Source organism: Silene latifolia, chromosome 4 (genome assembly GCF_048544455.1).
Source record: "Silene latifolia isolate original U9 population chromosome 4, ASM4854445v1, whole genome shotgun sequence".
Taxonomy (NCBI): domain Eukaryota; kingdom Viridiplantae; phylum Streptophyta; class Magnoliopsida; order Caryophyllales; family Caryophyllaceae; genus Silene; species Silene latifolia.
Window position 1 is genome coordinate 56,666,066 of NC_133529.1, and position 14,154 is coordinate 56,680,219.

The following is a 14,154-nucleotide window of genomic DNA, read 5'->3' on the forward strand; positions in this document are numbered from 1 at the left end:
TTACTAGCTACAAATTGTCCACCCAAACCAATTTAATGCAACAAATCAATAAAATGGCAAAAGGTCAAGTGCAACCGAGTTAAATCAATGTTTTCAACTACTAAACCGTCAACCTTGCAAGACTCATATATATCGAACTCTCATGGGTCGCTCATCACACAAATTAAGCACAAAGTGAGTATGATTGTATGAGATATAAAGAACTAAAGACGCTCACCTAACTCGACCTATAAGAACGGGCATGCAGCTAACATGAAACCGATTTCTACCGACCGTACATATGCATTCCAACCAATCAGGACCATGACACACGCCGAGGACTTACATATAAAGTGAGGTGAAGTAATTGGGTAATTAAGAAGGGGCAAAATAAATTTGGATAAGTGGAGGTAAAGCCAAGCTAGCACAACCATAACCAAATAATCAACTTATTCCGCTTCACCACTCAATACAAAACGTAAAACCGTGCCATTGTGGCAAGAAATCACTCACACCAACAAGAGACTCCCCATGAGAAATAATGATAAGCATGGGAGTCGTAATCTGTAACATTTCATATGATTCTTTTTTTTCTTTTGCCTTCTTTCAGTTTCTTTTTTTTTTCTTTTCTTGCATTTCTCTTCTTTTTTTTTCAATATTTTTCATTTCATTTTTCTTCCTAGAGGGACCGTGGTGACCACCATAGGTGGAAGAATGGCATGCTTCTAGGATATCTTTAGTCTCCCACTACGGTATACACCGTCTGTAAAGACCATCAGCACATTCCTTGAACAGATAAGGATCATCCCAGAAGTACTGCTTCACGTCGTGAAGGAACCGCTTCTTCTGGTGATATGACAAACCAGGAGGTAATAAATCACCTACAATAAAATTAGCATAATCAGCATACCAAGGAGTTTCAGCATTAGAAATAGCCAATAAAATATCATCGGAAAAAGAGTCATCAATAGGTAAAGAATCTCCCCCTTCTTGCAATGGTAGGCGTGATAAATGATCAGCTACTATATTCTCATCGCCTTTCTTGTCTTTAATCTCCAAATCAAACTCCTGAAGAAGGAGTATCCATCGCAATAGTCTTGGCTTAGCTTCTTTCTTAGCAAATAGGTATCTCAGCGCTGCATGGTCAGAAAATATAGTAACTTTTGAACCTAATAAGTAAGACCTGAATTTCTCCAACGCATATACCACAGCTAACAGCTCCTTTTTCTGTTGTTGCATATTTTACCTGATCCTCATCCAGAGTTCGGCTCTCATAGTAAATAGCACTTAAAGCTTTGTCTTTCCTCTGGCCTAGCACCGCACCAATGGCATAGTCACTAGCATCGCACATAATCTCAAAAGGCAGCTCCTAGTCTAGAGGCTGAATGATCGGTGCTGAAATCAAGGCCTGCTTCAACCTGTTAAAAGCAAAAAGACATTCATCTGTAAAATTAAATGGAGCATCCTTAAGTAGCAATTGTGTAAGTGGTTTAGCAATTTTAGAAAAGTCTTTAATGAACCGGCGGTAAAAGCCGGCATGACCAAGGAAACTCCTAACTCCCTTAACATTCACGGGAGGAGGTAATTGCTCAATCACTTGCACCTTTGCTTTATCAACCTGAATACCCTTATCAGACACTAAGTGTCCAAGGACGATGCCCTCATTGACCATGAAATGGCATTTCTCCCAATTCAGCACTAAATTAACTTCAATACATTGCTGCAAAACTTTCTCAAGGTTAGACAGACAATCATCAAAGTCATTACCATATACGCTGAAATCGTCCATAAATACCTCCATAATAGACTCTATATACTCAGAAAATATCCCCAGCATACACCTCTGAAAGGTAGCTGGGGCATTACACAATCCAAATGGCATTCTTGTTATGTTCATATACCTATTATTAGACTCTTCTAATAGTGAACTAATTAACAAATTAACTCTAGTTCATTAAGATCTAGTGCATGCATAACTAATTCAGAGATAAAATAAGAAAAACAATGTCCCTTACATTGTTAAGTGGCTCGAAATAATGGTCACAAATAAGGTCACCTTCCTTATTTGTTCTTGAGCTTAAATGTGATGGATGATCCTCCAAAATCCCAAAGTAGAGATCCTCCTTTGATTGCACCCAAAACAAATCCCTCAAAATAATATATTAATTAACTAGATTAGTGTATTATTATACCTTAAAATAGATTCTAATATTATCACTATTACTACACTAGTAATCTAATATTTATGATGATATTAGATGAACAATTTAATGTATTTTCTAAAACAAGTTTAGAGAAAAGTGGGAGAGATGAGCAAGAATGCATGTAAGTGAATTATGAATGTGAAGAAGAAAAATGAGAACAAAATTCTCATCATAAAAGGAGGAAGGGGCCGGGTAGAGTAAGGCCAAAATGGCATCTCCTTTTTCCTTTTAGTCTTCTCCAAATAGTAGGCTTGTAAGGCTATGTAGTGTAGGCATGATTATATGTATTTTATCTCATAAAATAATTCACCCACTAACACCTTCCACCCTTAATATTTCGGTCCATATGTAAGATGGACTACCATTTTATTTTGTCAATTTGTCACTTGTCACACAATATGTCACATGTAGTATGTAACATGTTATTAATTAATTTAATGCATATTTATCAAATAAATATCATTATATACATTAATTAAATTATATATATAACAAATTATCTAGTGATTCTTGATCACATAAATAAAATGGGTCATATAATTATAATTCACAACATATTGTAATTATAATTAACCATTCATTCTTGTCTCAGTTGTTTCATAAACAATAATCAATTTTAGTAATAAAATATTTTAATTACTAAAATAAATCTTATTTAATCAAATTACAATAAGCAATAAATATTCTCTCTCACAGATGAATTGTTCAATTTTAAGGAATTGATTAACTTGTATCGTCATACAATTTATCAACTTGTCTATTAAGGGAATTGCCCTATAGGTGTGACCTTAAGGGATCAACTGATCACCACCGTCAAACGACAGTAATGTCAAACTCTAGTTAGCCAATCATTACTGATTAATGTTTATCAGTTGACTATATAAATGAATCATCCCTTACGTATTCTTATTATGAGATTTAATTATGATTATAAATCATGTGATCGCACTATTGTTGAGGACACATACTCCAACAATCTCCCACTTGTCCGAGACAAGTGTGCGTCACCAATTCTCTTGTCCTATTACAATCTCTCACTCAATGCAAGGTGTCTTGCAGGTCTACTTGCATCTAATCATATCTTGAGTGGTTTCCTCGATTTAGAGAGTAACTGTCTGACCGGAATTATCTACCGTAGATACCTTCCGAGCGTGGCCACACATTTTCAGTTCACTACTCCTCGAGTGGCCTTGAGATTTCAAATAACCCTGACAAGGGGGTGGACAATTCATATCGCACTATTCCCTTCGCTTAGCCACAGTTCATTATAACCCAAAATATACTCATTTGACCTCAGTTACGACAGTGGTAGAGCATAAATCAAAGCCAATCAGAAAATGTGCCAACTTGGGCGAATAGTCTCTAATCAAAAGAATTGACTCATAAAAATACTATAGCAGCTCTTGCTACAACTAGGCTTTATGAATTTCCAGAACTCTATAAGCGGTCACTTTTGTGAGTGTCTCATACAAATCTTGTCTATGTGATCGACTAGTCATCCCATATGACCCTATGGCACTTGAACTTGCCATCAATCGCATCACACCCTAGTCACTTCGAGATGTCACCTCCTATAAGCAACCAGGGGCGCATATTGTGTCAATCCAGTTCACTTCAATGGGGTTCAATATTGTCTCAACAACCCATTTGGATTTAACAAAGTAATGGGTGAGTTTTAAAGAAACTTTAACGATAAATGCGATTATCATATATGAATAGTCAATACTCTATTGCTACTTCATATCTTATAATCTATAGTGTACATTCTACACTAGTTAAAATACACTAAAAGCTTGGTAAGTGGATATACCATGTATCCATACATTCCAACTTTATGAATTGTTGTTTTCTTCTATTCAATGTTATTTCTAATGACATGAATTTATCTAAGTAGATGTCTAGTCTTCTTACTAAACTTAGGCTCTTATACTTGGAATATGCTCCCACTGTTATCATATAACTTGTGATAAAGTCTTTGGTAGAGGGATCTACTCCTAGTCCCTTTGTTGACCATCTTATCACAATGTACTTAGATTCTATTTGTAGAACTTGCAAAGGTTGAAACTAAAACATTTATCTAGTCTCTTACTCCTAAGTCAATAAATTTAGCCTAGGATTTCGATAAATCCTTATAGGTTTGGAAACTAGAGTTTGTGTAACCCTTCAACACACAACTCAGTATATCATCCAAACATATGAACGAATCCTCAATTCTCATCAAGAATCTTAAAGGATGTTCTTTAAGGCTTTCATAAGACCATCATTCGAATTAACTTATTATTGACTTATTATGCTCCAAGCATATGATTCATCCCGGCATGTGCATGTAATGGCATACATGATCGTTCTAATGGTGGAAACATTAGCAATCGATTTCATGTGATCAACAACTTATTTAGGTTCAGTGAATGACTATGACTCTATCATAGTAATTCCACTTTCATCAATATGAACAACCTACTCAACCTTGTTGATGTTAAATAGATACGAAAGAACTTATCATCATAAGGCTCTCGACTCTTTGCCAATATTCTCTCAAATTCAACACATAGATTCAGAGATCTATAATGCATCGCATTCTTTCCTAGTCTCCCAATCACTCTTTCACAAAGGAGAGTATTGGTACATTATTCTCAATAAGTAATATGTTATCAACACATAAGACATGGAAAAATAATTCTTGCTCCCACTTAACTTCATGTATAATTATGATTCTTCAATTATGTGAATGAAACCATTCTCAATTATCACATGAATGAAAAGTATAATCCTTTAATGCTTTCTTAATATCATTTTAGGATTGCTTAATTAAGCTTTGCATAATATGTTAGGATTCTTAGATCTTAATCCAAGATTTTAGGTTCCATACACATCCTTCTCTAAATTCCCATTTGAGAAAAGCGAATTTTTAATATCATTTGCCATTCTTCATCAAAATGAAATGTGGCAATTCCTAACATGATTTATCTTGATTAACATCTTCATGTCAATCTATGCATTTACTTTAAAGAGACCATCGCCTTAAAGTAAATCTACTCCTGAGTAAAAAAAATTGATTGTAATGTTATGGCTTGTATGCAACAAAATCGATTTGGGACTAGGTCATAATACCATTACTTTCGAAAAGTAACATATTAACAATAGGACATGTGTGCTTTACTCCCACTCTATCTCAATAGATTATAGTTCCATTACTTTCAAAAAGTAACACATTAACTATAAGACATGTTTGTGATGATCTACTCCCACTCTATCTCTTAGAAATACATCTATCTTCTTAAGAGATAGCTTTGTGAGTTACAAACATATATGGTGAAGTAATAAAAGTTTGTCTAGACTGACGTGTTAGCACATAAAGGACCAGCTCTACTATGGCAGTTTGATTCATGTAATATGTGAATCTGATCCATGTCATTTGTTGAATAGACTTGCTATTTCAGGTATCTCCTGGTTGACCTTTCAAAATTAATGTGTCCGTTTTGGATTGTTAATTCTCAAAAACGAGTCGACAACTCAAACCGACTCATGTCCATGTTATGAACAAAGTTGAAGTCATAAGCCCTCCCATAGCTTGTATGGAGTCTTTATAAGTGGTGTAGCCAATTGGCTTATAAAATTTGCCTTTTAGAGTTCTCTTAACTCTTTTTGACTTTATAATCATTCTTTCTTATATCAAATAAGATGTGACATTAAGTCACAAAAGCATAAGTGAGAATTAAATTCATGGCTTATGAACTAATTACAATGATCCCATCGTTGTAATTCTTTTATGATTAGATTAAGTCAACACAATTTATGTTTTGATATGAAAGGTGTATAATGACAAGTTTTTAGAACGAAGAAAAATTCCATAACCGAATGACTTGGGTTGAAAGCCAAGCCATTAAAATTCATACAACAATTATTTGCATAATGGAAATAAAACAAACTTCCATGTCCAACATGGAAATCAAAAGAAGTTCTAAAAACAACAAGCCAAAATACAACAATACTTAGAAGACAACACAAAATAAAAAGCCAAGCTTCCATAGGTCTTCTTCTATGGGCGGCTACACTAGCATCCCTTGTTGAAGATCATCCTCAAGCTTTCTTATCCTTGCCTTTGTCCTTACTCACATGCCCTATATCACATTTAAAGGGGGTGAGAATCGCAACTTGTATCTAAATACCAAAGTTGAGATTTATATCAATAACATAATAGATTGGAGAATTTATTAACTACTGGAGTCACATGTCCAGCTTTAACATCTCCAAGATACTTAGGGCAATTTCGCTTCCAATGGCCCGTACCACAACAATAGTGCCACTTATCTTCAGAAGATGCACCCTTTTTCGGCTTGGATGAGTTATTCCCAATAACTCTCCCTTTGCCCCTGTTGGGTTTCTTACCCTTACTAGTACTCCTCTTGAATTTACCTTTGCTTTTGTTGTTTATGGCAAGCACATCCTTGGTTGAACTAACATCAAGACCCATATCCCTCTCGGCTTGCACAAGCAATTTGTGCAATTCATGGAGAAAAGTCTTCATGTTTTGCATAATGTAGTTTACCCTATACTGCACATATGCCTTCACTTTGTTCAAGGAATGTAGAACTCGGTCTATGACGAGTTGTTCGGGAATATTGACCCCTTGGATCTTAAGAGTCTCAACAAGCTAAATCAATTTGAGCACATGAGGGCTAACCTTTTGACCCTCTTTTATGTTGATCTCGAAAAACGCGGAGGCCGCCTCATATTGGATTATCCTAGGAGCTTGCGAAAACATGGTCACAAGCTTGGTGTAGATCTCATAGGCCGTGCTCATTTTGATAGCACTCCTTTGGAGATCGGGCTCCATAGAGAAAATCAAGACGTTCTTGATAGCGGCCGACTCTTTTAGGTAGGCCTCATAGGCTTCCCTTGCGGCGGAGGTTGACCTAGTAGTAGGTGCGATGGGAGCGGCTTCGGTAAGGTAACGAAGCTTGTCGTCACCTTTCACGGCCAAACGGAGTTGCGCATCCCAATCGGCGAAGTTAGAACCATTATTTTCAAGTTTACATCGATCTATAAAGGATCGGAGCCAAGATGCATTAGGGAGTGGTGGAGCGTTTGTGCTATTTGATGAGGATGTGATTGGAGTCGACATTGCAAACTAATCAAATTGATTACAAAATAGAAAATGAAGGAATTATAAACATTTATCGTTTTAAAACTCGTAAATATTTTAAAACAAGTTTTAGCATTTATATAGTGAGCTTTACCCAACTATAATAAATGATTCTGAGACCCAAAATTCATATTAACTTGGATGTGAGCCAACGGGCCCTCTTCATCTTTTACTAATATAACTTCGGTGGGTTAACCTTCTTAACCGATTCTACAATTAGAACTCTCGGTCGATGATTTTACATTAAATTCATCTTTAGCCCGAACCTTTTACTGCTACGGTCGCAAAAATACCTTCGTTGAGATCAACCAAACTTTCGAAGTGTAATAACTACTTATTACCCCATTTGTCCAATGTCAATTGAAGCACCCCGAAAAATCGTATTGTACCCCTCATGAAATTTAGACTCATGGGCTCCTACTATTTGGTAAGGCTATGTCTCAATCTTTTAAAAGTAAAGGTCTTGTCAATTTATTATCTATCAATTTTAAGTGAACTAAAAACGAATTATCGATAATTATAACTGACACGGTCGATGACTCGATATGAAATGCATGTGTTGTTATGGCGATTTGGCAATGCATGCAACATATTAAAAGAAATGCAAGGCAATTAATAAATTCCTAGTATGGCCTTCCTAAAATAGAAAATCAAATAATCTATTACATATTCAGCAACCAACTCCTTTGGTCCCTTGAATCTTCAAGTAGCACGCCTCCCTAGAACACCATCTTTGTCGGAACGCCTTTCCGAATAGCACCGTCTTGAAGAAACTACGGAATTACAAATAATAATAAAAATACAAAGCTATTCCTATTATACATTTGTAATATAAAAACTAGTAAAAATAAAAGTGATACGAGATCACATTAAATTACAACCGAATCAATATTCCCTTTCATTACGGGTAATATCGATTAAAACTAAGGTCATACTAAGATAAAATTACATAATTTAAAATTATATAAATAAAAAGACATTCAACAATTGAAATATGAAGCATTATAATATGTAGCTATCATGCCAAATTATGTGCCAAATCGCCCTATTTAACTTATATCGAATATATAACCCGGTTTTATGGAAATGCACGATTTTAACTTATAAAAACGCTAAATAATACTAAAATCTAATTTTAGTCCAAGTTAATTATCCTAACACTCTTAGGACTCAAAAATTAGTCATTACTCAATTTTTGACAATAATTCAACTTGATATAATTTTTATGCTCATTTTGACCTTAAAATCATAACTATTATGAAATAAATCCAAATCAAATTACAATAATTTCAAAATTTGAATTTTAAATTTCTGAACATTCTGGAATATATCCATGACACTCATAATGTCAAAAATCATGGTTAAAATTTTCGAATTTATTTTGAGAAAAATATATTTGCGATTTATCGGTTTTATCAAATAAAACATTTAAAGTATACAAAAATAAATCAACTAAATTTTACAACTTTAGATCTAATAAGTGGGATATAAATGCAACCTAAAATAATTTTCTCATGTCATGTAATTCGTTTTAGCTATTTATGCTAAAATAGTCACTATTTATGTCATTTTTACACTAAAAATTCATAAATCATGATAAATGAATCAAGTTCATTTCAAATTTTACACACAGTGAGTAAAATATGCATCTGACAACATATTAAAATTTCATGGCCTATTTCGAAGCTTAACTATATTTAACCATTTTACCTCCATTTAATTCATTTTTATCTCATAAAATCATAAATCATGCAATATTAATCACATTAATACGAAATTTTACATACAATAAGTAAAATATGCATGTGAGGTCATATAAAACATTCAAGGTCAGAAACTTAGTTTAACTATTTTTAGAATTTTAATTTCCATTTTAGTCATAAAAATGTAATAAAATCACTAAAAATCATTAAAATGAGCAATAAAATACCATAAATCATAAAAATGACCTAAAAATATTTTAGGACCAGAATATATAACATGCATCATGATTTAGTGACTTTATCTCATAAATCACAAATTTTTATTTTTAATTAAGTTACTAATAACTCGAAAAACTATAAATCGATTATGCATGCAACATCCTATGCTCTGATACCAATTGTTAGGTTTATATACCTATTATTAGACTCTTATAATAGTGAACTAATTAACAAATTAACTCTAGTTCATTAAGATCTAGTGCATACATAACTAATTAAGTAAATAAAATAAGAAAAACAATGTCTCTTCCATTGTTAAGTGGCTCGAAATAATGGGCACAAATAAGGTCACCTTCCTTATTTGTTCTTGAGCTTAAATGTGATGGATGATCCTCCAAAATCCCAAATGTAGAGATCCTCCTTTGATTGCACCCAAAACAAATCCCTCAAAATAATATACTAATTATCTAGATTAGTGTATTATTATACCTTAAAATAGATTCTAATATTATCACTATTACTACACTAGTAATCTAATATTTATGATAATATTGGATGAACAATTTAATGTATTTTCTAAAACAAGTTTAGAGAGAAGTGGGAGAGATGAGCAAGAATGCATGTAAGTGAATTATGAATGTGGAGAAGAAAAATGAGAACAAAATTCTCATAATAAAAGGAGGAAGGGGCCGGGTAGAGTAAGGCCAAAATGGCATCTCCTTTTTCCTTTTACTCTTCTCCAAATAGTAGGCTTGTAAGGCTATGTAGTGTAGGCATGATTATATGTATTTTATCTCATAAAATAATTCACCCACTAACACCTTCCACCTTTAATATTTCGGTCCATATATAAGATGGACTACCATTTTATTTTGTCAATTTGTCACTTGTCACAAAATATGTCACATGTAGTATGTAACATGTTATTAATTAATTTAATGCATATTTATCAAATAAATATCATTATATACATTAATTAAATTATATATATAACAAATTGTCTAGTGATTCTTGATCACGTAAATAAAATGGGTCATATAATTATAATTCACAACATATTGTAATTATAATTAACCATTCATTCTTGTCTCAATTGTTTCATAAACAATAATCAATTTTAGTAATAAAATATTTTAATTACTAAAATAAATCTTATTTAATCAAATTACAAGAAGATATAAATATTCTCTCTCACAGATGAATTATTCAATTTTAAGGAATTGATTAACTTGTATCGTCATACAATTAATCAACTTGTCTATTAAGGGAATTGCCCTATAGGTGTGACCTTAAGGGATCAACTGATCACCACCGTCAAACGACAGTAATGTCAAACTCTAGTTAGCCAATCATTACTGATTAATGTTGATCAGTTGACTATATAAATGAATCATCCCTTACGTATTCTTATTATGAGATTTAATAATGATTATAAATCATGTGATCGCACTATTGTTGAGGACACATACTCCAACAATTCTGCGATAAGCAAAAACACCATGCGGGCAAGTAAAAGTAGTCTTTTCCTGATCGTCAGGATGGATTGGGATCTGAAAGAAACCTGAATACCCATCTAAATAACAGAAAAATTTATGTGAGGCTAGTCTTTCTATCATCTGATCAATAAAAGGGAGAGGGAAGTGATCTTTTTTAGTGGCGGAATTTAATTGTATGTAGTCAATGCACATCCGCCAACCTGTTACTACTCTAGTTGGTATTAATTCATTTTTCTCATTTCTTACCACCGTAGTCCCTCCTTTCTTAGGGACTACCTGAACTGGACTTACCCACTTGGAGTTGCCAACGGTGTAAATAATACGTGCATCGAGTAGTTTCATCACCTCTGTCATAACAACATCCTGCATCTTCGGGTTCAACTTTCGATGACCCTGCTGGCAAGGCTTATTTCCTTCTTCTAGCTCAATTATGTGCATACAAATGTCAGGACTGATGCCCTTAAGGTCATCTAAACTATATCCTAGAGCCTTCCTGTTTTTCTTAAGAACGACCAACAAAGCAGCAGAAAGTTGGTTATCATCAAATTTAGCATTAACAATAACAGGATATTGCTCAGAATCATCTAAGAACACATATTTAAGATGAGAAGGAAGGGGTTTAGGCTCTTATATCTTTACCTCAGCACCATGAGAGGTTTCCATAATAGCGTTTACCGTCTCACCTTTCTCAATAGTGAACTCCTTACCTTTTAGAGCAGCTTTCATCGTCTTGTAGTCAACCTGTTCATCCTCTGTAAAATCATCAAGAGCTATTAAAGCTTCTAACGGGTCCCCAAGAAGGGATCCCGTCCAATAATCAAACATAGACTCGTCTACAATGTCTACAGTTTAACATGTATCCTCTATCATAAGCTTAGCCAGCGTGCTAGCCAAATTAAAAGTAACCCTATCATCCCCCACCTCGAGAGTCAAACGTCCCTGTTTGACATCAATAATAGCTCCTGCAGTATGCAAAAATGGCCTACCCAATATTATAGGAATCTGAGTATCCTCGAATATATCTAATACAATGAAATCAACAGGGATAAATAATTTACCTATCTTAACAGAGACATCCTCTAATACACCTAGAGGTCGCTTAACTGTTCCGTCAGCCATTTGTAGGGTGACATTGGTAACTTTAAGATGCCCCATATTCACTTTCTCGCAAACCGAATAGGGCATGACACTGACAATGGCACCTAAATCACATAAAGCTTTATCTATTACATGAGTGCATATTGTAAAGGGAATTGAAAAACTTCCAGGATCCTTCAATTTTGGTGGAGACTTGCTTTGTAGGAGTGCACTACACTCTTCTGTAAAAGCAATGGTCTCTACCTCGTTAAAGCTCCTCTTACGGGTCAAGATGTCCTTCATAAACTTAGCATAAGAGGGTACCTGGGTAACTAGTTCGGTAAAAGGTACAGTTACCTGAAGATTTTTGACGACCTCCAAGAATTTACCGAATTGCTGCTCGACTTTTCTGTTCTTTAGGCGCCCTGGAAAAGGAACCTTGATAACGATTGGCGGGTCAGCAACTTTACTCTTCCCTTTATCAGAAATAGATGCCTTATCAGCAGTAGAAGACGTTCCAATAACAATAGATGACGGATCAGCAACCCCTTCTGGTGAAAAGGTCGATCGACTAACTGAACCAGTCGATCGACCACTTGGCTCAGTCGATCGACCAATTTGCCCAGTCGATCGACTATTTTCAGTCTCGTCAGTTTTCTGTTCTGCGGTTTTAGTCGATCGACCATCAATTTCAGTCGATCGACTTTTTCAGACGTTACAATGACTTCCAAGCGGTTGCTTTTCCATCCGCATCCACATCTAACTCCTCAATTATGACCTCTTCAACATTCTTAGGCATCTCGGGTCCATCATAAGTAAGACCGCTTCGAAGATGAATAGCATTTGTCGTGTCATGTGGCTTCTCAGGCTGAGACGGCAATGTACCTGGTTGTCTACTTGAAGTGGATAGTTGGGCAATTTGATCGTCCAACAACTTGTTATGCGCCATTAACTGAGTGATGAGTGCCTCTTGCTTTTATGAGGCTGCCATCTGTTGCTGTAGCATGGCCTTTATGTCAGACAGGTCATTATTTTGATGTTGTTGACCTCCTTAATTGTTCCTCTGATAACCACCTTGTGGTTGATTTCCACGATTCTGAGGAATGGTGTATGTCTGACTCGGACCTTGTGGCGTGGTGGAGTTGGGTTTAGAACATTCTGACTCCAATAAGAGAAATTAGGATGCTCCCTAGTCCTCTCATTATAGAAATTGGAGTATGGTGTACCTTGTTTGAAGGACTGAAAGGCATGGACCTGCTCCATGGGACTCATACATTCGACTGCACCATGTCCAGCTATACCACATCTCTCACAAGGGACTTCCTATTGGATCATGGCATGAACTATCTGCTGGTTTCCCAAATATTGGGTTGTCTTTGGTTCGGCAATCTGAGCAATTAATGTCTCTAACTGAGCTGCAATAGCTCCATCGGTTGAACTTCCCCCTCTCGTACTACCTCTGGGGTTCCCATATTTAGCAGTATGGGTAGCTATTTGGTCAATTAGTTTCCAGGCATTGTTATCATTCGTGTTGTCCTGGAATCTCCCGTTAGCTGAAGAATCAAGTAGTGCCCGATGGTCATCATATAGTCCATTATAAAACTGGTTACAGAGAAACCACTTTGCAAACCAATGGTGAGGGACTGAATGAACCAGTCTCTTAAAACGAAGCCATGCCTTATTTAAGTCCTCAGCATGACCTTGTTTGAAGCTAGTGATTTGATTTCTCAAGGCATTTGTCTTCTGGGGCAGAAAATATCTCTTATAAAAGGCAAGAGCTAAGTTGTTCCAGTCGGTAACCCCCTGATCTTCCATGTCTAAATCACGCAGCCACTCTGCAGCACCGTCTCGCAGAGAGAATGGAAAGAGCACCTGTTTTACTTGGTCCTGGGTCACCCCATTAGTCAAGGGTATGGAGCAGCAGTAAGTAACGAATCTCTCCATATGTGTAGCAGGGTCTTCCATAGCTCCCCCTCCAAACAGATTTCTTTCTACCAAGTTAATGTAGGATGGCCTTATCTCAAAAGTCCCATTATTTATTGTAGGGAGTTTGAATCCCTTAGGAATGGATTCAAGGGTAGGTTTTGAGTGACTTGCTAAAGTAGGCATGATTGTAGTAGTTGCAGAAGTAGAAGTGTCTTCTTCAAAAGACTGATTTTCTGCAATAAAACTGGCGTAAGCGGCGTCAAGCATACTCAAGTCTTCTGCTTGGCGGACTTCCCTCCAAAAATTTCGTCTAGCTCGAAATCTCTTTTCTGGTTCAGAGTCGTATGGCACGAGCTTGGACCTGTGAGACCTGGGCATAAACGAAACAATAAAGAAAGGAATGA

General features: G+C 35.5%; 1 protein-coding gene across 1 annotated transcript; it reads right to left on the reverse strand.

Moving 5' to 3' along the window:
• Positions 1 to 726: 726 nt before the first annotated feature.
• LOC141651531 (uncharacterized) lies at positions 727 to 12,773 on the reverse strand. The gene is made up of 7 exons (XM_074459239.1): positions 12,564 to 12,773; positions 11,683 to 12,319; positions 11,431 to 11,589; positions 11,188 to 11,331; positions 6,406 to 6,668; positions 1,577 to 1,699; positions 727 to 1,206 (listed from the first exon to the last, which is right to left on the reverse strand). Exons 1-7 carry the CDS (start codon positions 12,771 to 12,773, stop codon positions 727 to 729), a joined length of 2,016 nt encoding a protein of 671 aa, XP_074315340.1.
• Positions 12,774 to 14,154: the final 1,381 nt, after the last annotated feature.

Excerpts from the sequence above, each read along its gene's own strand:
- LOC141651531 (XM_074459239.1), bottom strand. The coding sequence starts at position 12,773 with ATGGCGCATAACAAGTTGTTGGACGATCAAATTGCCCAACTATCCACT. Across the intron at positions 12,320-12,563 it reads ATGTGGATGCGGATGGAAAA|GCATCTATTTCTGATAAAGG; the intron begins GCAACCGCTTGG and ends ACTGCTGATAAG. Across the intron at positions 1,700-6,405 it reads AAGCTGGACATGTGACTCCA|CAATGTATTGAAGTTAATTT; the intron begins GTAGTTAATAAA and ends AAAGTTTTGCAG.